Genomic DNA, 21889 nt, shown 5'->3' with positions numbered 1-21889 from the left:
GCTGGCTCACTACACAATGGGACACTGATAACAAATTTCCGGTGACGCGATTACATACTCGCACTGTAAAACATCTGTCATGGTACTCATGCAGGATTGTACACTAGCTAGTGGAAGATGTTTTTTAAAATCACTAAACACTTAAAAGTGATTCAGACTCAGACAAACTCTATATAGAATGTCAAATAAAGATAAAAAACTGCTAGTGTAAGTGATCCCTTGAGAGCTGCAACAACGATAACAAGCCGCTTACATTTGTAGCCGGAGGTTTAGAGTTCGTCCGACATTTTTTTTCGAGCTGAGAGGCTTCGGGAAACACGACGTCATTTCCAGTAAGGGATCATAGTGAGCATCGACGCTCCCTGTTTTTTATGCGGTGCATTGTGGGATTTTTTTAGGAAGTGAATATTCCAGTGCATTGGAAGGATTCTGCGATTGAGACAGCCTTTAAAATGGCCGACTCCCTGATCAGTGCCCTGACTACTGAACGAGTCATTTTATTGATTGAGACATACTCCATGTCACTGACTGCGTTTACACGGACAGCGGTAATCTAATTATTGACCTTACTCTGAATAAGATAATATTGTGATTAAGGTGTTTACGAGTCGCTTTTATACTGCTTTCATGTACCCGTTTTACACGTTATAGAACATAGATGGATTAACGGCACACGTCATTACGTCCTCGCCGTCCGACGTCCCTCCAGAATTCCACGTATCGACATACAGTTGCTCTTCGTTATGGAACCGTATACGGTGTTGCGTGTTTGATTTTTCACTTATTTTACGGAAGCTTCAAGTGCGGTTAATTATTTGTCTTGATATACGTGCAAATAGACGACTGCTTGAATCCTTGGGCTGCGTCCCAAACCGTGTACTTACCTATTATAAAGTTCCTAAGATACATGTATTTCTCCTACTATGTAGTAGGTATGTACGCAGTTTCGGACGTCAAACGGACGTCTTGTTTGCCGTCAGACGGTCGAGCGCTGCCGTGTGTGTACGTGTGCTGTCACAAAATGCGGTGAAAACTCCCACACGACGTTAATAGCGTGATTACGGTGTGTGCATGTCTGTAATACACGTTGATAATGTGACTAAAACAGGAATACTCCACATGTCTTAATTTGATTTGTGTTTACTTCGAGTGTGACTTTAGTGGGATTAAAGTCACCAATAATCGCTGTTTACATGCTAGTTTCTTAATCTGAGTATCGTCTTAATCGGGTTAATATCGGATTATCGTCGTCCGTGTAAACGTACTGACCTTTTATGCCCAACATAATCTTTTTCGATTCCGAGCAAATTTGAGCCGGTGTCAGTGCCTGGTAGCCCCGCCCCTTTTCCGCTACGTAAACAAAGCTACTACTATCGAGTGCATGAAGTGTCCAACATTACACACGGTGTGTGTGTGTGACATCACACACACACAGGAACATTGTAGACATCGTGACAGGCGGTATCTGAATACAAACTGAACTGATCGCCTGATAACCTCCAGGATTTAGCCCCATCGATATCCAAAGGGCTTTCCCAGACCACCGCATAATTAAACTTTGTATCCCTGTTTGGCAAACTTTGATTTTTATAACTGCACTGCACACATTAAATTCTTTTTTTTTGGTTTCTGCTTTCTATTGGTTTCCTTCCTGTGTCATGGAGTCTCCAGCTCCTGAAGGCTAACCTCCACCCCCGGCATGCAGACCCATATCTAACCTTCTTTTCATCAGAGTGAGAAGGTCTTTAGGAGCGCTCAGCACCGCTCTGGACACCGCTGGGTTACTGCGATCGATATTGGAAAAGAACACGCTCCACCTGAGATAAGAATGCTAAGCAGTTGGACAGAATTGAAGAGAGCGCTGATGCCTGCCTCATCAGAATGCTAACACTGGTTCAGAGAAGCCTGACTGCCTGGACTTTCTCTTTCTCTGGAAGGTGAACAAGATCTTGAACTGTTGCTTTTAATGACTTCAGGACCACCTTAAAGCACATCAGACTGCTATGCTATCTAACAGGGTCATGTGTTTACTGTGTTTATGAGAATGTCACATGTAAACGGCCTACTCGTGGGAAGTTTTCGGTAAACACACTTTAGAGTTCACATGCTGTGGAAGTTTCTAGAAATTTCCCAACACATCTGAGGAAAATGTTACTTATACTCTTTGCAATTTTGTCTAATTTACACTTTTCGCTCTGCCTTTACGTTGTCCACATACAGTGCATAGAAAAAGTCTACACACCCCTGTTAAATATGCAGGTTTGTATAATCGGAAAAAAAAAAAAGAAGAAGAAAAAAAGAAAGCAAGATAGATTTGGGGGTAGAGTGGCTAGATGGAAGCCCTTTCATGAAAACAAAACAAACAACAAGAAAACATCCAAGCCCACCTAAATCACCCCAAAGCTTGTGGCAAAAAGTGTCATGTTCTGAGGATAAAAAGGTAGAACTTTCTGTGCATAATTCTAATATATATACGTTTGGAACAAAAACAAGACAGCTTATCATCCAAAGAGCATCATAGAGTGCTGCAGGGATGACGTATTTTTGCAGGCCAACCTGGAAGATAGCATCACCCTGGTTCCCTCGACAAAAAGCCAACAGGAATTTTCCACTGGCGTTTGGATTACTGCAGAAAATAAAACTCTGTGACCAACACAAGATTACGATTCTTCTGCGCATATGAACACAAATTTTTATGAATTTTGAAGCCTAAATACAATCGGCAGAAATAAAAAGCTAGAGTTACAAACTACACCACGGACACATGACTTCGACGCCACCACCACTACGCTTTATAGCACTACAATTTGTAAAAACACTACCACAGGGAAATACTATAAGTTGAAAATGTACAAGTTGGAATGGTTTGCAAGAGCATGAGAATAAACACAACGAGGCTGTAGTAGATGAGTTTTCCTGTTCGGCGTGATGACGTTTAACGTCCTTGAAGTCCCGTTTGGCCATTCGCTAACAACCATCTTTTTCAATACACGGAAAAGCATTGAAAAAAATGACGAGTGGGGTATTATTGATGTATTTTACCGTATATCGTAGGCTAAAACGTAAAAATATCTTGAGCTTGTGTTAACCACAGACCTTATTTCAGGCATTTAACTAAAAACCCGTTTAAAAAACCCACTGACATCGGGATGATGAAACCAGAAGTGCTAAAGTCCACAGAGAAGCATGGTGGTGGCAGCATCGTGCAACTGGGGCTACTTCCCTTCAGCTGGGACTGGGGAATTAGTCAAGATATATTTCAAATAATCCATTATTCAAGACACACTTCAACCATTTTAAGTAACTCTTTGCTTGCATGCTGCCATCAAGACACGCTCATTCAAGTCTGAAAGCGAATCCCCAAGCAATATTTCCCGGACGCAGTTTTGCTAAAATTAAGAAAAAAGGCAACACCAGTGTCACGATAAATGTGTAAACGAATCTCCATCCATCCATCCATCTTCTATAGCGCTTATCCTTTTCAGGGTCACGGGGAAACCTGGAGCCTATCCCAGGGAGCATGGGGCAAAGGCGGGGTACACCCTGGATAGGCTGCTAGTCCATCGCAGGGCACAATCACATACACTTTCACACACGCATTCATACACTACGGACACTTTGGACATGCCAATCAGCCTACCATGCACGTCTTTGGACTGGGGGAGGAAACCGGAGTTGTAAACGAATCTACGTTGTGGTATTTATTTCCTTCATGTCTATACCGATTGAGACGTTTCTAGCTCTCATACATACTAGCCTGTCTCTGTTGATGTGTAAAAGGTCAGCTCCAAACCAGTCTGATGAGCCTGCGTTAAAAAAAAAACAACAAACAACAACAACAACAAAAACAAACAAAACAAAAACAACAACAACAAAAAAACAGACCGCTCGCTTTTTCCACAAGAGAAACGTGGTTTGGCTGGCGCTGCAGACTTTCATGCTTATCTGCATGCGGCGACCTAACGGTGTACATGTTGTACTGTGGCAATGTTATAAAATTAAAGTAAGTCAACACACTGAACACACTTAATGTTTTGCGTTCATTCAAATGCTTGAATATTCTTTGAATAATGGCTTCAAATATTTGCATAGTAATTCTTTTACCTGGCTTTTCACACACACTCACCGGGTGATCACTATTATCCTGAGCAAGTCAGTCATCAAACATCATGTCCCTGCTGATCTGATGAAGGTAACTGATTTAGAAGAGTGTAACCAATTACCTGACCTTTTTTTGTGTGTGTGTGTGTGTGTGTGTAAAACAAAGCTCATACTTACATTGGCTCCTTCCTTTATTTTAACACAAGAGTAAAACAAAAAAAAAAGACAACGAGAGTGCCGGGTTTTTCTAACAAGACTTTCCTTTTCAAAAGCACACTGCATGTTCCTGTACTGCTGTACAGAGACCAAAGGAAATACGCAGTATAAAGAGACGTGTCTGTGTTCTACCTAATAACAACATGCCCGTTTCTATTAATCCCTTGAAGATACTATAAGGAAAAATGCAGCACGGGTTGCATGTGATGTGGTTCCTCGACCATTTTCACAGGATACTTACTCCAACACCGTCACCCTCACACACTCACACACACACACACGGGGCAAAGAGAAAAGCTGAACGCTGCTACTGTTCATAAATGTATCTTTTTTTTTTGAGCCAGCCCCTGACTCATATTCCTCACAGAGACATCTATTAGATGATGATGATGTTGCGGTTAATATTATTATTGTTATGGATGCATTCATACCGATACTGGTACTCGTAAAAAATGCTCTTATACCATGTGACACTATGTGATGTAAAGTGTACGATGTCACACTAATGAACAGATGAAACAAAATGTCAGTGATTTAGACTTATTACACAATTAATTACATCTACAGCATTTGGAAGACATCCTTATCCAGAGCGATTTACATTTATACAACTGAGCAATTGAGGGTTAAGGACCTTGCCCAAAGGCCCAACAGTAGTAGCTTGGCAGTGCTGGGGCTTGAACTCCTGACCTTCTGAGCAGTAACCCAGATCCTATAACCACTGAGCCACCTCTGCCACTACTTATGACAAGCTAAGCAAAGCAGACCACAAACTGTACACTTAAGAACCGACAGCATCTTCCTACAGTATAAGTAACCTGACAAAGCATAATGAAGATAAAGGAGTTCATTGACAGCAACACAAACACGAAGCAACTCTGCAGCACACGCTGGCTAGGCAAGAAAAAAACGTCGCCTATGTTGCTCTTGATGATCAGCCACTATCGGACATTGACAACGAGGAGATTCGGGTGCGATGAAAACAAAAAAGGATTTTACTTACAGTTAGGGCTGGGCGATATATCGATATAATATACATATTGTGATAAATGTTTTTTTAATAATTACAAATTAAATAGTACTGAATGGATGCTGCTGATTTGACGTAATTAGAAAAAAAAACGTAATCTTCAAAGTAAAGTATCATCAAGCTCAGTCTAACAGTTTTTTGCTTATTTTACTACTGTTTTATGGACCGTTCCTTAGCTGGAGTATATATCGTGATAAATATCGTGTCCCGTAGAAATGTCCTCAAGTATTGTGATATTGATATTTTTGTCACATCACCCAACCCTACTTACAATTGGACAGAAGCGCCTCTCCACTGCAAACCTATTCCATCCAAAGTAACTCATCTAGCTAGCTAATGATGCCCCTCATTTAAAAACGACTACGGTAGCTTAAGTACATGGACGTGTGTGCTTATCGTGGCCAGGATTTAAACCGGGGAAACATAAACAGAGCTAAATAATACGCCTCATTTTGCCCCTGATTGAATAATACTAAGTATGTTATTCATTTTGATATTGGTACTGGTTGTTGTTGTTGTTATTATTATTATTATTATTATTATTATTGTTATTATTATTATCATACATGCATTGCTGCAGAATGTTCTGATACCACATGAAACCATGCGATGTAAAGCTAGTGTATGATGTCGCACGGTCCGAAGACACAAAATGTCAGCCGTCTAGATGTATTTCTTGATTAATTATGACAATCTAAGCAAAGCACGCTTCAAACTGTGCTCTGTGAAAATATACGTATATGTTGCTCATTTTGATATTGGTATTGGTGTCGTATTAATTTTCATAAAGCCCCAATTATTATTATTATTATTATTATTATTACTCATGTTAGAATTCTTTGAATTTGTCTTTATCCTTTTGATCTGACTAACTGCTTAGAGACTGGAGTGTGAAAAAGGTACTAGCCCTCACTCCAATCCTCATCTTTAGTTACATCTCTGTACTTCCTGCAACTGTCTTGCACTGGGGGGTTTTTTTTTCTACAAGACATTTCTGAGAGAGTTTCCTGGAAGTCTTGCAGCCCTTCTATCATTATGCCGGCTCCTTTAGCAGCTCTGTACGTGGGTTAAATTCCCCCTCGCTCTGTAAGTCGCGTTGGATAAAAGGGTCTGCCGAATGAATACATTTCAATACGCGATTCTAAATTGAGTAACATTCAGCCGGGCTCGTTATGAAAAAACAGTGGTGTGAAATGTACTGGTTTGGTGGTTTGGGTGGAGTGAAACAGGTTTTAATACACCAAAGTGATAATAATAATAATAATAATAATAATAATAATAACATAATTTGCATCTACCTGCTGTAGGTATGACTTATGTAAGAGCTTCCAAAACATTACTTTCCTCATAGGTAAAATGTTCAACTCTAGCATATTGTGTTACAAATATAACACCAAACGTCTTTTCAGTGATGGACCTATGCTAATACGGCCAATAACCTAACTAAAACGCTCCAGATGTTGCTAGTGAGCGAACCTGAACAAACAGCGAGGTTTGGTGAAGGCACGGTAAGCAGACTGCTAATTAAATGTAGCAGAATTAACTCACCTCCTTGCATGAAAGCTGTGAAACTGTCCCAATAACATTATCTACTGTAGGGAGTGTAAAGTGTCACTCAGTGTGTTTTCTGCTGCTTAGCAAACCTCAATTTTATACACACACAGAGAGTGTAAAGTTTTCAATAGATAAATAAATAAATAAAATGAATGTGTAAGAATTAGGTAGGACACAAGTGCGTATATTCCGTGTGAGATTTATTAAGGTGCTCGATGGATAGACGAGAAAGGAATGTCTTCTTTACATATGCAATTCATCTCACGGGCAGTAGAGGGCTCTTAAATTAACAAACTGCTCCTCACAATGTTCGGATGACTCCCAAAATCAATATGACATCATTGCGAACCAACTGAACCAACATTGTGCAGACGCTTGGAACTCTGTGACAAACACAATACACGACAGAACCTGTGATTGGAGAACATTCACACATGTGAGCCGAAACGAAACTGCTAGGTATGTTAACTTTTAAATTCTCGCAAATATGGTTTCCTGTCCGTGCAACCCTTCACAAACCAATTTACACATTTTAAGATAGTTGGATTTGACAGTTTAACAAAACTAAAGAGGAACAGAAAGTCTAGTCATTAATCTCAAGCTCAAGATAGAAAACTCAACCTCAACTCCTAACTGCATTTATTTGTCTGTAACAAGATCAGTCTGGCAACTGTACTCCACATCTGTTACTCTTTGTTCCTTTCTGTGTTCGTGTGGGCTTGTGAAGGCAGTTATTCTTCCTTTTCATATCAGGGTTACTAAATCAGGACTAGTAAGCAAAAAAAAAAACCCACTAATACTGTGATGACACAAATTGATTAAATTACTAAACTAAGTGACTAAAAAGACTAAATGTCCTCACAAAGATAGGACTGTGTCAATCACCCGGCTCTCACAATCACCAGACCCTCACAATCACCAGGTCCTCACAATCACCCGGCCCTCACAAACATGGTCCTCAAAATCACCCAGCCCTCACAATCACCCAACACTCAAAAACACCCAATCCCCACAATTGCCCAGCCCTCACAATCGCCCGGTCCCCACAATCACCCGGTCCTGACAATCGCCTGGTCCTCACAATCACCCGGGTCTGACAATCACCCGGCCCTCACAATCACCTGGCTCTCACAATCACCCAACACTCAAAAACACCCGATCCCCACAATTGCCCAGCCCTCACAATCGCCCGGTCCTTACAACCGCTCGGTCCTGACAATCGCCTGGTCCCCACAATAAGCCTGGTCCCCACAATCACCCAGTCCTGACAATCGCCTGGTCCCCACAATCACCCAATCCTAACAATCTCCTGGTCCACACAATCCCCCGGTCCTGACAATCGACTGGTCCTCAGAATCACCCAGTCACAAAAACACAACATTTTTATAGCTTTTATCTGAAAAATTAAACAAGCCAAAATACTTCCTTTTGATTACTGAGGTTAAAGGTTGAAGGAATATTTATTAATTAGCTACTGTGTGTGTGTGTGTGTGTGTGTGGGTGTGTGTGTGTAAAAGCAGTACAATAAATGACTGATGTCTCCTTTCTCCTAGTGTCAATGGCATATATACTGTATATAATATTTTTGATGCAGTATTCTTCTAAAAGGCTGATGATTATAGTAATCATTGTAATCATGCCATTGGAACAGTTATTCTCTATGATCTGAACATACATTAGTGAATATTGGGGAATTTGTTATTGCTAGAAATTTGGCAGGTTTTTTGGCTGAACCATGAACAACATTTCGCTGTTTCAAAGCTGACCACCAGAGAAACACAACTCACATCCTCATTTACAAACACCCGCTTTCCGGAAACATCTCTGTGGCGTGCTCTTCCGTCCCCTGCAGACCTCCGACAATCTCATGCATTGCCGCTGTTACCAGGTTTCAGAGAGGAAGAGATTATCTACAGAGTACACATGGTCAGAACACATGGTGACATTCAGAACAGCCTCTAATGCGTAACACACACACACATACAGAGTCCCTGCAGCAGCTGGAGGTCTGCCATAATGTCACCTGGCCCAGCTGTGTACCAGTGCACTGAAGACGTGATCTGTTCCACTCTCTCACGTTCACTATGACACATAAGTGCTCTCTCTGCTTTCAAATCAAGGGACATTAAGGACAAAGCCAAAGTTGGAAACAGCCCCAACATATCTTTGTCTAAAGCACTGTAGCTTGAATTGTAGTAATTAGTCATGTGTAGATATACTTATATTCAACACACATGGCATTTAAAAAAAACTGGATGAAATTCCTGAAGATGAATTTAAGATGCCGATGTTGAATCCTGATGATAAACCTAAATCTTGAATCCTGAAACTGAACCCTAAAGCTAATGCGGAATCCTGAAATCAAATCCTGAATCCTGCCGTTCAAGCCTGACGCTAAAGCTGAATCCTGATGCTGAATCTTGATGCTGAATCATGAAGCTGAATCTTGATGCTGAAGTTGAATCCTGACGCTCAAATCCAAATCCTGAATCCTGAAACTGAAGCCTGACCCTGAAGCAGGATCCTGAAAGCGAATCCTGAAGGTAAAGCTGAATCCGGAAGTTGAATCCTGACACTCAAATCCAAATCCTGAATCCTGACACTGAATCCTGACACTAAAACTGAATCCTGAATATGAAGCTGAATCATTAAGATGAAGCTCAATACTGAAGCTGAAACTTAATTGTGAAGCTGAATCCTCAGGCTGAATCCTCAAGTCGAATCCTGACACTGAAGTTGAATCCTGAATCCTGAAAATGAATCTTCAGGCAGATTTCTGACTCGGCTGTCTAACTACATAGATAGAGCTTTAAACTCAGATATTTTTTAATGCAAAAATAATGACACTTTTTACAACCTGTCATCAAAATGTTGCCAATTATCATGGCATCAAAATGTAATAATGGCACATGCTTTGCAGAAATCAGTCAAATCTTTACTGAAGGTCAGCTGTCTTGAGCAACTTCTGGATTTGAGCAACTTCTCTTCTCTTATGATGACTGTTCATTTTACCAAAAGGAGGAAAAAAAAAACTCTGCCTTTCCGTAGATGAGAGACCTCTGATTTCACAGCCATGTCTTACGCTCAAGGCAATAATGTCACCTGAAAATTAAGGGGGACCAACAAAAGATTTCTTCCCTGGCAGTCCACAAGCCATTCAGTGTGGAAATGAGAGAGCAGCGAGCAGAAATAAGCTGCAGCCTTACTTCATACTGGGCTATGTGAAATATGTGACCCAGAACTCATCCTAAATTTAAATGGGAACAAGCTACTTACACTACTATGTCTTTCCCTCCACACTGGCTTTAAACTGTCCTCTTAAAAGCAATGTGTGCTGATGTATCCTAAAATATGAAACCTTCACCAAGTCCCTTATGAAGCAAACACACAAAGGGAAAGAAGACTCCTGGGGGGAAAAAATGCTCAAGCTCGGCCAGATTGGATGGAAACAACTGAGAGCACTTAAAAAAAGAATATCAGAATCCAGATGTGCAAATCTGATAGAGACAGATGACAGAAGATTGCAGCCAAAAGAAGATCTACAAAGTAGTTATGTTTCAGCCCTGACTTTATTGCTAATAGCATAACAGTAGCCAAGTTCGAAAGCTTCACGTTTGAACACATCAAACACAAAGTTGGCTAGATAATTCTGAATGACTGCATAGGACTGGATAGTCAGCGTTTTATATTAACCATTCTACTACCTTCTATTCTTTCTTAGCATAAACTCAAACATTTTAGGGTGCATGGTGTGACACTAGTGATGATGACATGGCCACAAGAGACGAGAGAGATGATGAGACTTGTCACCTTCTAGTGTGAAAACAGTGAGAGAACCTGAAGTGAGAAAACCAGTCAGATTAATAGAAAAGAGGATAAAAGAGCTAAGTCTCGCTGAGCCTCTTATACCCTCACTAACTGGACTAATAATAACATCCAGAGAGAGAGAGCGCGAGAGAGAGAGACTGAAACCGTCAGTTCATTCCAAGTTGAGCTCATACTGATACTGAGTTAGCTAATCTAGTAGTTAAAACCAGTGTTAGCTAGTCATAGTTTAGTCTAAAATAAGGGGATCGGTCTTTGATTCTGCAATAATTGTGTCGGTTATAGAAATCATCAGTTTCTGTAGACCCTAGGTTCCTGTCCCCAAATGCCATAGTAAACAATCAAACCTTTACCAAAAAAAGCCACAGGAAAATAACAGGCCCCACCCAGAAATGACAACAAAAATCCCAAAAAAGTAACCAATCAGTCCATAGTTCCTGTCCCCGTAGCCCAGCCTAACCAATCAGTCCACAGTTCCTGTCCACCAATGACACTACAACCAACCAGTCCACAGTTCCTGATCCCCAAAGCCCAGCATAACCAATCAGTCCACAGTTCCTGTCCCCGTAGCCCAGCCTAACCAATCAGTCCACAGTTCCTGTCCACCAATGACACTACAACCAATCAGTCCACAGTTCCTGATCCCCAAAGCCCAGCATAACCAATCAGTCCATAGTTTCTCTCCCCCTACACCAGCATAAACAATTATTCCACATTTCCTGTCCCTGTAGCCCAGCATAAACAATCAGTCCACATTTCCTGTCCCCATAGCCCAGCATAAACAATCAGTCCATAGTTCCTGTCTACCAATGATACAATAACCGATCAATCCACAGTTCCTCTCCACCAATGATACTATAACCAATCAGTCCACAATTCCTGGCTACCAATGATACTATAACCAATCAGTCCACAATTCCTGGCTACCAATGATACTATAACCAATCAGTCCACAGTTCCTGTCACCAAAGCCCAGCATAATCAATCAGTCCACAGTTTCTGTCCCCAAAAATGATACTATAATCAATCAGTCCACAGTTCCTGTCTAAAAATGATATTATAACCAATCAGTTCACAGTTCCTGTCCCCAAAGCCCAGCATACCCAAACAGTCCACAGTTTCTCTCATCCAACGCCACCAATGTCCAACAGTACTGTATCCAATCAGTCCACAGTTCCTGCCTAAAATGTAGCCAATCAAAAACTCTTACATGAAGATTATGGCTGGCTCGGTTTCAGGAAAGATTTACCGTTTGGAGTTCAATGGATGTGAATATATATTTGATTAAGCTGCAAAACAACAAATGATCATTCATTCATATTATGTAAAAACTCGTGGCCATTTTTAACTTAAGAGTTCGTAAGGAAAGTGAAAACAGATGAAGAAAGGGAAGCAGAAAGCAGAACAGAGAGAGAATATAGAGAGAGGGTTAAATTGAGTGACACACCTTGTACACACACACTTGACATGATAATGAGCTCAGCACTGACATGTGAGCATTAATCTGAGTGAGTGCCGACAGGTTGAGCCGTGTTACCGGTGACGAGCCCAGAGTTTCAGTCACTGCTTCTAGTGCGCTCAGCTACTTCACTTCACAACTCAACAAGTGTGCGTTACCTACAGTGATACACCCTTCAGAGTGTGGCCCCTTACAGTACAACGACTAGAGGGAATGGCATCAAACCCAGCTGAAAAAAATTCCCTTTTCAACTCAGTGACTATGTAGTGATCCTGCACTATGCAGTATATTTTATCCACATACATCGTGTAATTAACTAGCATCTGCATCTTGCAGGGTTGTAACATCTCAAATGGAGCGTTAACATTTTGCATTCAACGTTATTGACAAATTACTACGCCGTAGAAAAATGGAGCTAATCCGCCACATGTTCAGTGTCCCACTTTTAGTCTACCACAGGGATTCGTCAGAGTTTCCTGCAGAAACAGGATCCCGCACCTCCAAAATACAGCACACCTGCGTTCAGGAAGCTTTTTATGTGCATCCGCCACCTCTGCAGCTGGATGTTTAAAGTCTCACGCAACAACAAATTATCACAACAAATAATTTAAGCTTTTAATTCACCAAAAGTAAAACAGAACAAAAAAATAATAAAAACGCTAATCTCATATTACCGCTGCTCAAATATTGCTAATAGCCAATCGATAGCCTCTTTCACATAACGTAATCATTTGAAATTCAAAGGTCTCCTGCATTCCTTGTCACGAGGCGAAGCCTACAGTCACGTAGCATTGTAGAGTGTGTCATGGTGAAAAGAAAGCAGTTATCATTAACAGCATTTTTAAGAATACAAACCATGACAGTGAGAAAACGGAGAAAAACACTAAGAAAGATAAGAGTCCAAGAGAGCGAGCGGCAGCAGGTCGCTGATGAAGCAGTTAGGCGAGCGTTCCCATGACTAGCAGTAATAAAATAATGCTAGCCTGATTTTGGAAGGTTTTTAGAAGCGCCTACGAGGCCAAGCGTTGTCAACCTGCACATGGCTTTGAAAGTGTGATTGCACGGAATTAAATAGAGTTAGCATCCCATGTGCAGTTATTCCGGCTTTTAGGGAGTACAGGGACTCAAATACACTAAAACTTCCAGAAGGACTGAGGCAGTTGTTAGCTACAGTGAATACCGCACCGATCTCGAGTGGAGCGCGAGCAGGGTTTCTCCAAAATTAATGTCATTTATAGCTCGCAGCACGAATCCCTTCTCATCCCCACCACCTCGTCTCGTGGGTCCACCGCTTACAAAGTTCAATCCTGAGGCATTTGTGCACTCGTGTATACGTAAGGGACACAGGGAAGAGGAGGAGGACACTGACATGACCGCTTTGTGGAATCGTTTTTGTTAGGTAATATGCTTTTTTTCTGGATTATGTTGTAGTTCATTGTAATTACGCTTACTGTATGAAACATAGCTTTGTTTTCTAAGTGTTTTGGGCAAATGTGTTTTTTAGCTAACTGAGGTGACAGCACATAAACTGACAGAACGTGCAATCCATAAAAATTTCCCTTTGTACTGAGAATACTCGCTGCTATATACTCGTTACGTCGCTGTACCAGTGTGATCAGTTACACAGGCCTACCTATCAGCACTGAATATCATTGGCTACGTGAGATTCGAGAAGCACTTTTACACGTTTGTAAGTTCAGGGACCGGGACCTTTCACGTGTGTCCCGACCTGCCGGATCGCTCCCCTCTTAACGTTCCGGGACCTGCAGATTTACAAATTAAGCACTGGTTTAGAGAGCTGTTTCTGCTGTATCCCAGTTATTTTGATCATGATCCTTGATATGTGTATTATTACTTTTAATAGACAGAAAGAAAAAAAACAAGCTCTAATATTACCGACGTTCATAATACAAACAAAAGGCACAAGGCGTAAATAACGATCTGATAAAGAACGTGCACGAGATATTGATGTCACTTGGGTAAATTCTGCTTCTGAGATCTACAGTTTTGCTGACTCATTCTCTCTGCACTCCAAGGGCTAACAACCTTCAATTGAACTGATAAAGTAATGGAAAGGTAAATGGCTGTTTGGAGGAAACAGTAAAGGCAACTCAACAAGGGAGTGTTATAAAAGATTAATCAAACACATGAAAGAAATGGATAAGAGTCTCTTATTCGACTAAAGTACACACAGGGAGGAGTCCACAACAATGTACTGGGCTACATCATTTTAACAAACCTTTTGTGGTACATTCTCCACTGTGCTCTTGGTTTCAAAATGGCAATGGGGCTCTCGCTCAGCGGTTTGAATTCACAACCTTCTGATAACTAGAAGTCAATGCACACAGCAAGTCAAGCCTCATTCGAGTTCACGTGAGGAAATCTACAACACGCACTCCTGTTGTATTTGACGCATGGCCCATATTTACATACGTTATTTACACCGAAGTGTTGGCCATACTGACACACTGCGCGTACGCTTGTGGACTCTCAGCACCTCGTTTATTAGCTATCTAGGCCAATAACAACTCCGACAACTCCAAACGCTCTACAGGAAACCTCACAACACCAGCACGCCAGCCTCTTCCTGTCGTGCAGGATGTCCCGGAGACGAAGGTTCGCCTTCACATAAACAAACATGAAGGGGAGTTTGTGCTTCCTGCTTTGGCTGGGCTGAAGACTGAGGAATTCAAGAACACGTTCATCCTCCAGGCAAACACCGTGGAACCATATCCGATGCTGGCCTGAAACACTGGTTGGTGTCGGATTACGTTGGACAAGTTTTGATTTTAATACAGTGTTCATGGACCTCTTTATTAAAAAGTTAAACGTTCATTCTAATCATTATTTCCGCTGTAAGAACCTCATCGCTGTCATCCGTCGTACTTATTTTCTTGTGAGTTGTTGCCACTGGCTTCTGATCTAAAAGTCTTCAAAAGATTCATGCAGATCACCGAATGGAGATTTATTTAATGAACATAACCGAGCTACACAAATATGAATCATATTACCGGAATTATTGTTTACATTGTACGGCCTCCGTAGGTGGGGGACTACTGGGACTTTGTAAACCACTGACTTAAGGCCTCGAGAGATTAAAAAAAGACACTCCCTAACCTATGACCTTTTTCCTTTGTGTAATTTGCTAGTAGAACTAGGCAGCTACCAGGCTTGAGTAAAGCAGACCTTTTATATTTGCTCCTAATTAAGTTGTGCCAGCCTAATATCAAACTTCCCTTGTAATGAAAGCAGAGCTGACTGAAAACATGCACTCTGAAAACACGCCCAACCCCAGCAAGACCCTGGGGAGGTGCAATGCATCATGGATGGCATTCCAGCACTGGTGGCATCTATGATATGAGAGTAGCCGTGGGGTGTAAAGTGAAGATCAGGGAGAAGGGAACAGTCTCGACTGCTCCAGCAGAGACCCAGAGACTCAGCGCTGTGTGTTGTACTGAGCGTAGCAAAGAGTTTGACCGCTGTTATATGGATTACATACACACTGACACACTGTCTACTGAGATCCTACAGCACAACACACCGGCAGAAACACACACTTTCCAACTCACTCTGACTGCCAAAGACAAACCCCCCACACACACACACACACGCACACACACACACATACACACACCACAAGTTCTCCAACTGTCATGCCAAGCTTTGTTTCTGAGTCAGTCTGGGAGCTGAAATCAAGGCTTTCCCCACCGAATACACAAACAAGCTACGACTTTATTCCACTGGACTGGGGTTCGTTCATTTTATCAAACACACCAGAGTCTGAATGAGTCGGTTTGATGTGATACGGTTGTTGCGATATAAAGAAATCCTTTATAGCCGGCATGATTCAGTGTTGTACAAACAGTTTGATTTAAATCTGAATAGGAGCAGCAGGGCCGTCTGCTGCGTGCTGCAGCGTGCCATCGCACCAGGTCTCTGCTCAGGATCTCTGCTCATTACTAATGGCTGTATTTATGAAGTGTCTAATGGCTTTGATTATTGCGTTTATGGAAATTAAGTGGACACCATAAAACCTTATTCGCCATTAACCGTGACAGAAATTCGAGACGTCGCAACTTTCATGCGAGAAAAGCAAGACTAAGAAGAGATTAATAATGCGAGATGGGTGGGAAGGGGGCGGGCGTCCAGGGGATTAGTTAATAATGGAGACTTCAAAACACCTACGCAACTGTCAATCATTCCAGATTCAAATGTCGATGTGCTCATCTGCCACTATTACTGAGGGGGAAGAAACAACTGCTCTGTTTAACCTTTCAGGCTTAGAAGCAAGTTAACACCGTGCCATTGTCCAAATCTGCCCTGCAGGATGATAAGGAACTTTTTTGACATGCAACAATTAAGATGATAGGTGTTATGATCAAATCAAAAGTAATGCAGCTCACAGTAGTGGAAAGCCAGAGCCTGCTATTATACGTTTCTGCTCCATGTGTTGATATTTGCTGTTGTCTACTTTCTGTTGTCTAGGCTTGTACAATTGGCTAAATTCTATGCTATGGATGTAATTGATATGTGTCCCATGGATTTGACAGAGATTATATATATATATATATATATATATATATATATATATATATATATATATATATATATATATACACACACACATACACACACACATATTTTAAAGACAGAATGCTGAATGGCAAATTTTTGGTGGCAACATGGACACATCCCCTTCGATGGGACTGAAAGACACAAAGAAAGAGAATACAGTGCCAAAAAATTTATTTAATCCATCTATTCATCCATGTTCTCTACCGCTTATCCTACACAGGGTCGCGGGAAGCCTGGAGCATATCCCAGAGAACGCGGGGCACAAGGTGTTGTGTGACCCCATCACAGGGCACAATCGCACACACACTCACACATCCATTCACACACTACGGACAATATAGAGATGGCGATCAGCCTACACCTCATGTCTTGTATGAGGAAACTCGAGTACCCGGAGGAAACCCCCGAAGCACGGGGAGAACACGCACACAGGGCGGAGGCGGGAATGGAACCCGCAGCCCAGGTGTGAGCGTGAGTGTGCTAACCAGTTCATATAATAACTTCTCTAAATAAAAAGAGATGCTCGAGCCTATTCATTTTCTCTAGTCCCAGTACTGCAGCAACCTTTTTTTCGCGGAAAAAAAAATCCTTGGAAGGAAATATAGCTAATGGCTAGATGAGACAAGAAGAGACCTTTAATATTTGTCATGAATACTCTGAAGGTCTAAATAAAAAGGCAAGAAGTAAAAACATTTTTCCCATTTGGAAATATAATTTTGTAATAGTCAACAGTAATTTCAATAGTATTCAGGTATAAATCCATCCATCCATCCATCTTCTATACCGCTTATACTCTTCAGGGTCACGGGGAACCTGGAGCCTACCCCAGGGAGCATGGGGCAAAGGCGGGGTACATCCTGGACAAGGTGCCAATCCATCACAGGGCACAATCACATACACATTCACACACCCATTCTTACACTACGGACACTTTGGACACATCTATCAGCCTACCATGCACGTCTTTGGACTGGGGGAGGAAACCGGAGTACCCGGAGGAAACCCCCGCATGAACATGCAAACTCCGCACACACAGGACCACGGTGGGAATCGAACCCCCGACCCTGGAGGTGTGAGGCGAACGTGCTAACTCAGGTATAAATACGCCAAAATAATACTTTAGTTTAGATACAAAGTACAGTTATTTAAGTATTTTCCACTCCTGCAAGTAGTGTATGTGTAAAACTCAAGCTATTTAAAATATCTCATGTAGAATAAACTCTTCGATATGTGTGTAGCTACTTAAATAACTCAGGAATATCTGGACTTTTAGCTCCAGGTCCCTGTATTCCACAGTGTGCTTCTGATTCTCATATCTAACTGACCCTTTTCATATGATGGACTGAGACCAGATTTGAATGACTTGGCTTCTGGTGATATTCGAGCTCCGCTTCATTCACTTATTCTGCGCCTACGCCGTTACGTTTTTGTAAACCTTTGGCAGATCACTGCATTAGCAGAAGGACGACAGGGTGAAAGGAGCCATTTGTGGAGCGCAAACTGTCAGTCACTACTGAACACACTGGGAGGGAGGCTGAGAACGACTGGCCTCCTTCTGGGAGTGCGTATTTTTAGGACACAGAGTGGACTTTCATGTCCTGATGAAGAAAGAGATAGATAGATAGATAGAGAGAGAGAGAGAGAGAGAGAGAGAGCACAAAACAGAGGGATGTGCTTCTACATAAGGACTGTACATAAATCTGCTGGGTCCTGTAATGCGTGTGAGACAGAATGAGAAAACAGTTTCCCTCTTTTCTTCTATTTGAAGGAAAATGGAAAGTAGTTACACAACCAGCATTATGCTGTACCATTTCGGTTCATGTGAACTAGACGGACGACAACACCCCACTGCACGTCAGAAAAGTGTTTTATTCCTGTTTTACCACAGCAATGTGCCAAAGTTGACCTTTTTTATTATTTATTAAAGAACAACACAATGTCTGCCTAGTTAGTCAGACAGGTCACAAGTTTACATACGTCTTACTTGATCATAAAAATGAATAAAAAATTTCGTACTGCCCTAAATTTCCCATAACAGATGTTTACATATAGTCCACCAGACAAGAAACTGTATCGTGTCGTGGCGTGGCGTCAGTGAATGTTTGCACCTTTTGTAATAGTCGTGTACGAGTCCCTCAGTCGTCCTCACTGTGAAAAGATGGATCTCGACATCATATAGAGACTGTCGGAAATGGGTCAAATATGCAGAAGATGCTGGAAAAGTACAGAACGTGCAGGACCTGGAGGATTTTTCTGAAGAACAGCGGGCAGTTTAACTGCTCAGGACAAACAAGGGACTCGTGAAGAACTCTCACAGAACATAAACACAGTCGATGATCATCCAGGTAACGACACACGGGATTAAGAACCAACTTGTAAACTATGTGAACTTCTGAACTGGTTCATTTGTGTAAATTCGGTTATTATTGTGTCTTATGGACTATATGTAAACATCTGATCTGTGATGTAGCTTATTCAGGGCAGAACTAAATAAAAAAAATAAATGCAATTTTATTATTAACAATGTAGACTTGCGTATGTAAACTCCGGACCTCAACTGCAGTTTAGAAGACATTATTCATATCTATATCCATATATACATATACACATATGCACACACACACACACACACACACACATATATATATATATATATATATATATATATATATATATATGAAAGTAGATAGCTAGATAGATAAATAAATAAATAATAAATAATCAGAACTAAAAAAAAAAACCATGAACAAAACCACGACTTGACACATTTTAGCTGATCATCAGGGGAAACGTGGACGTTTCATTACGTGCCAAACTACTGATTTAAGCAGAAGTTTCATTGGAAACAAGATTTTCTACATCCTCATTTTGATTTTTAATCCCGAAAACTCGCCACGGCCTCCAACAATGGCAGAGTCTTCTTCTAAATCTAGACAACAACATACGGAGCCTATAATCTGTAAACAACCACCAGCGATTACCATAAATAAAACTGGGCAGTAGTATTTTACACACAAACGTGCTGTCTTTAAAGATCACAGCGACACTTAAGCGGCCACGGTTTTGATCCAGAGAGCACTAGAGACCCATTCACATCGTCTGCAGAGTGGAGAAAAAGCAGCCGGGTCCTTACAGGTCCTTGTGTATAAAAGACTGAACGGTCCACACCAGTGTCGCCGGTGTCTCTGAATTCAGTGTATTTAGTCGTATAACTGTATTTAATGAGACACTGGAAGAAATCTGTAAACTTGCTGACACTTCCAGATCGTTGGTAATGTACTGTATTTGAGTAAAACTACCAGAGCAGAGGTTAAGAGCCAGACATCAGCTGTAATTACACCATGTTGCCTTCTAGCACCAACACAACACCATCAACGGTAAATCGGGCATCATGTACAGCTAGCATGTGATGAAGCAGAGCAGCTGCGGCTCTCTCAAATCCCCAGGACAAACAAAATGCGGATAAAGAACTGCCTTGTCAGTTATTTATACGGCTTTTTAATAGGACGTTAAGGATGTTCTTGCACAGCTGCTGGACTGCTTCGTGGCGCAACACCTACTTAATTGTTCATGTTTGTTTTCTTTGTTTACAAGTCTTCGCAAATTAAAGATTCACGTTTGAAGTCTCAAAAGGCCTTTTTTCGGATGACGTTACAGCCCGAGTCTCGGTGCTACTGTGGAGGCAAGAAATAGACGTTTTCCTAAAATAAAAGCCAACCCACACGGCGGCAGTGTCCTGAAGTGCACCAGCCACTCTGACACGGTGACAGTAATGCATCATGGGAGACTGATCACGACTGTGTAGATGATCGCAGTCGTATTTCTTAGCGTACGTGCGGTGCGGCGTACTCACCTGCCATGAGCGTGGAACTCCAGATGGACGAACTTGTCCTCGTGAGACAGAGCTCTTTTAGCTCGCTGGTGTTTGCTGTGAAGGACGTTCGTGTCGTAGGACAAACCCTCGTAGTGCCGAATGTACTTGTTCAGGCGATTTTCATACTGACCTGGAGAGAGAGAGAGAGAGAGAGAGAGAGAGAGAGACAGAGAGAGAGAGAGAGAGAGAGAGAAAGAGAGAGCATGAGAGAGAGAGAGGGAGGGGGAAGAGAAAAGAAAGAACGAAGAGAAGAAAAGCACAGGAAGAGAGGAAAGACAGAAAGAGGACAGAGGATGTTGTAAGAAGGTTGGACATAAGTAAGGATGGAAATAAAAGAAGGATGAAGAAAAAAGGAAGGCGGGAAAAGGTGTGAAGGAAGGGAAAAATGCAAAGGAAGGAAAAGGACAGGGTAGATGTAAGAAGGTAGAAAAAAATTAAGGGTGGTAATAACAGAAGGAAAGGAAGGAAGGGGGGGAAAGAAGAAAGGAAGGAAGGGAGGAAGGAAGGAAATAATGGAAAGAAGAGCAAAAAGTAAAAGGCAGCACAAGAAGAGAAAACAAGAGCGAGGAAAGGAAAAAAAGCATGGAGTAGGATGTAAAGAGGAGGGATGAGGAAGTGGAAACAGGAAAGGAAGAAGGAGGAAAGGACAGAAATAGAGAGAAGCAAAGGCAGGGTGAGAAGGAAGGAACGAAAAGGAGGAAGAGAAAGTAAACATAAGAGGGTTACATTAAAGCAGAGAGTTCTGCGCATCGTGTGTAACAGGATGATGATGAATAGCTCACACAGCATTTGTCTCACAGTTATGATGGAGCTGCGGTCACTGACTCGAGCGCCGCGTTCCTGAAATGAAAACGCGGTGATGCTGGACTCGGGGACGCTTTTAATAAGCGTGCGGGACAGAAATATAACGCGGAGCGTTCAATCCGCCGCTGCGCTGCACGTACACGTGTTTACGCAGCCTACTGTGTACAGTGTGTCTTCTTTTGTTGGATTACATCCTTCCTCAGTCTGGAAATAAGCACCTTCCTGCTACAGTATGGCTGAGCGCTAATAATAACCTGCCCTGAGAGAAGCGCTCTCCCCTCACAAAATAACACACTTCCCCTCACCTCTGCTCGAGAAGCACCACACCCTGCGAGGCCGCGTTAATCTCACACACGCTTCACTTCTCTCCCAACTGACACTCTTAATCAAACACAAACACAAATACAAGACACTAAATCATTGCAACATGTGTGATGAGGATGTGCCTGAG

General features: G+C 41.8%; 1 protein-coding gene across 1 annotated transcript in view; it reads right to left on the bottom strand.

The window, feature by feature from the left end:
- adam10a (ADAM metallopeptidase domain 10a) overlaps nucleotides 1–21889 on the bottom strand; it is a 116924-nt gene that overhangs the window by 59772 nt on the left and 35263 nt on the right. Inside the window, exon 2 of the mRNA XM_053676780.1 lies at nucleotides 20614–20764. Coding sequence (XP_053532755.1) covers nucleotides 20614–20764 — 151 coding nt within the window. The remainder of the gene's footprint in view (nucleotides 1–20613; nucleotides 20765–21889) is intronic.

This window comes from Ictalurus punctatus, chromosome 27 (assembly GCF_001660625.3).
Source record: "Ictalurus punctatus breed USDA103 chromosome 27, Coco_2.0, whole genome shotgun sequence".
Classification (NCBI taxonomy): Eukaryota; Metazoa; Chordata; class Actinopteri; order Siluriformes; family Ictaluridae; genus Ictalurus; species Ictalurus punctatus.
The sequence above is the reverse complement of the archived record's forward strand: the minus strand, read 5'-3'. Positions and strand labels throughout refer to the sequence as shown.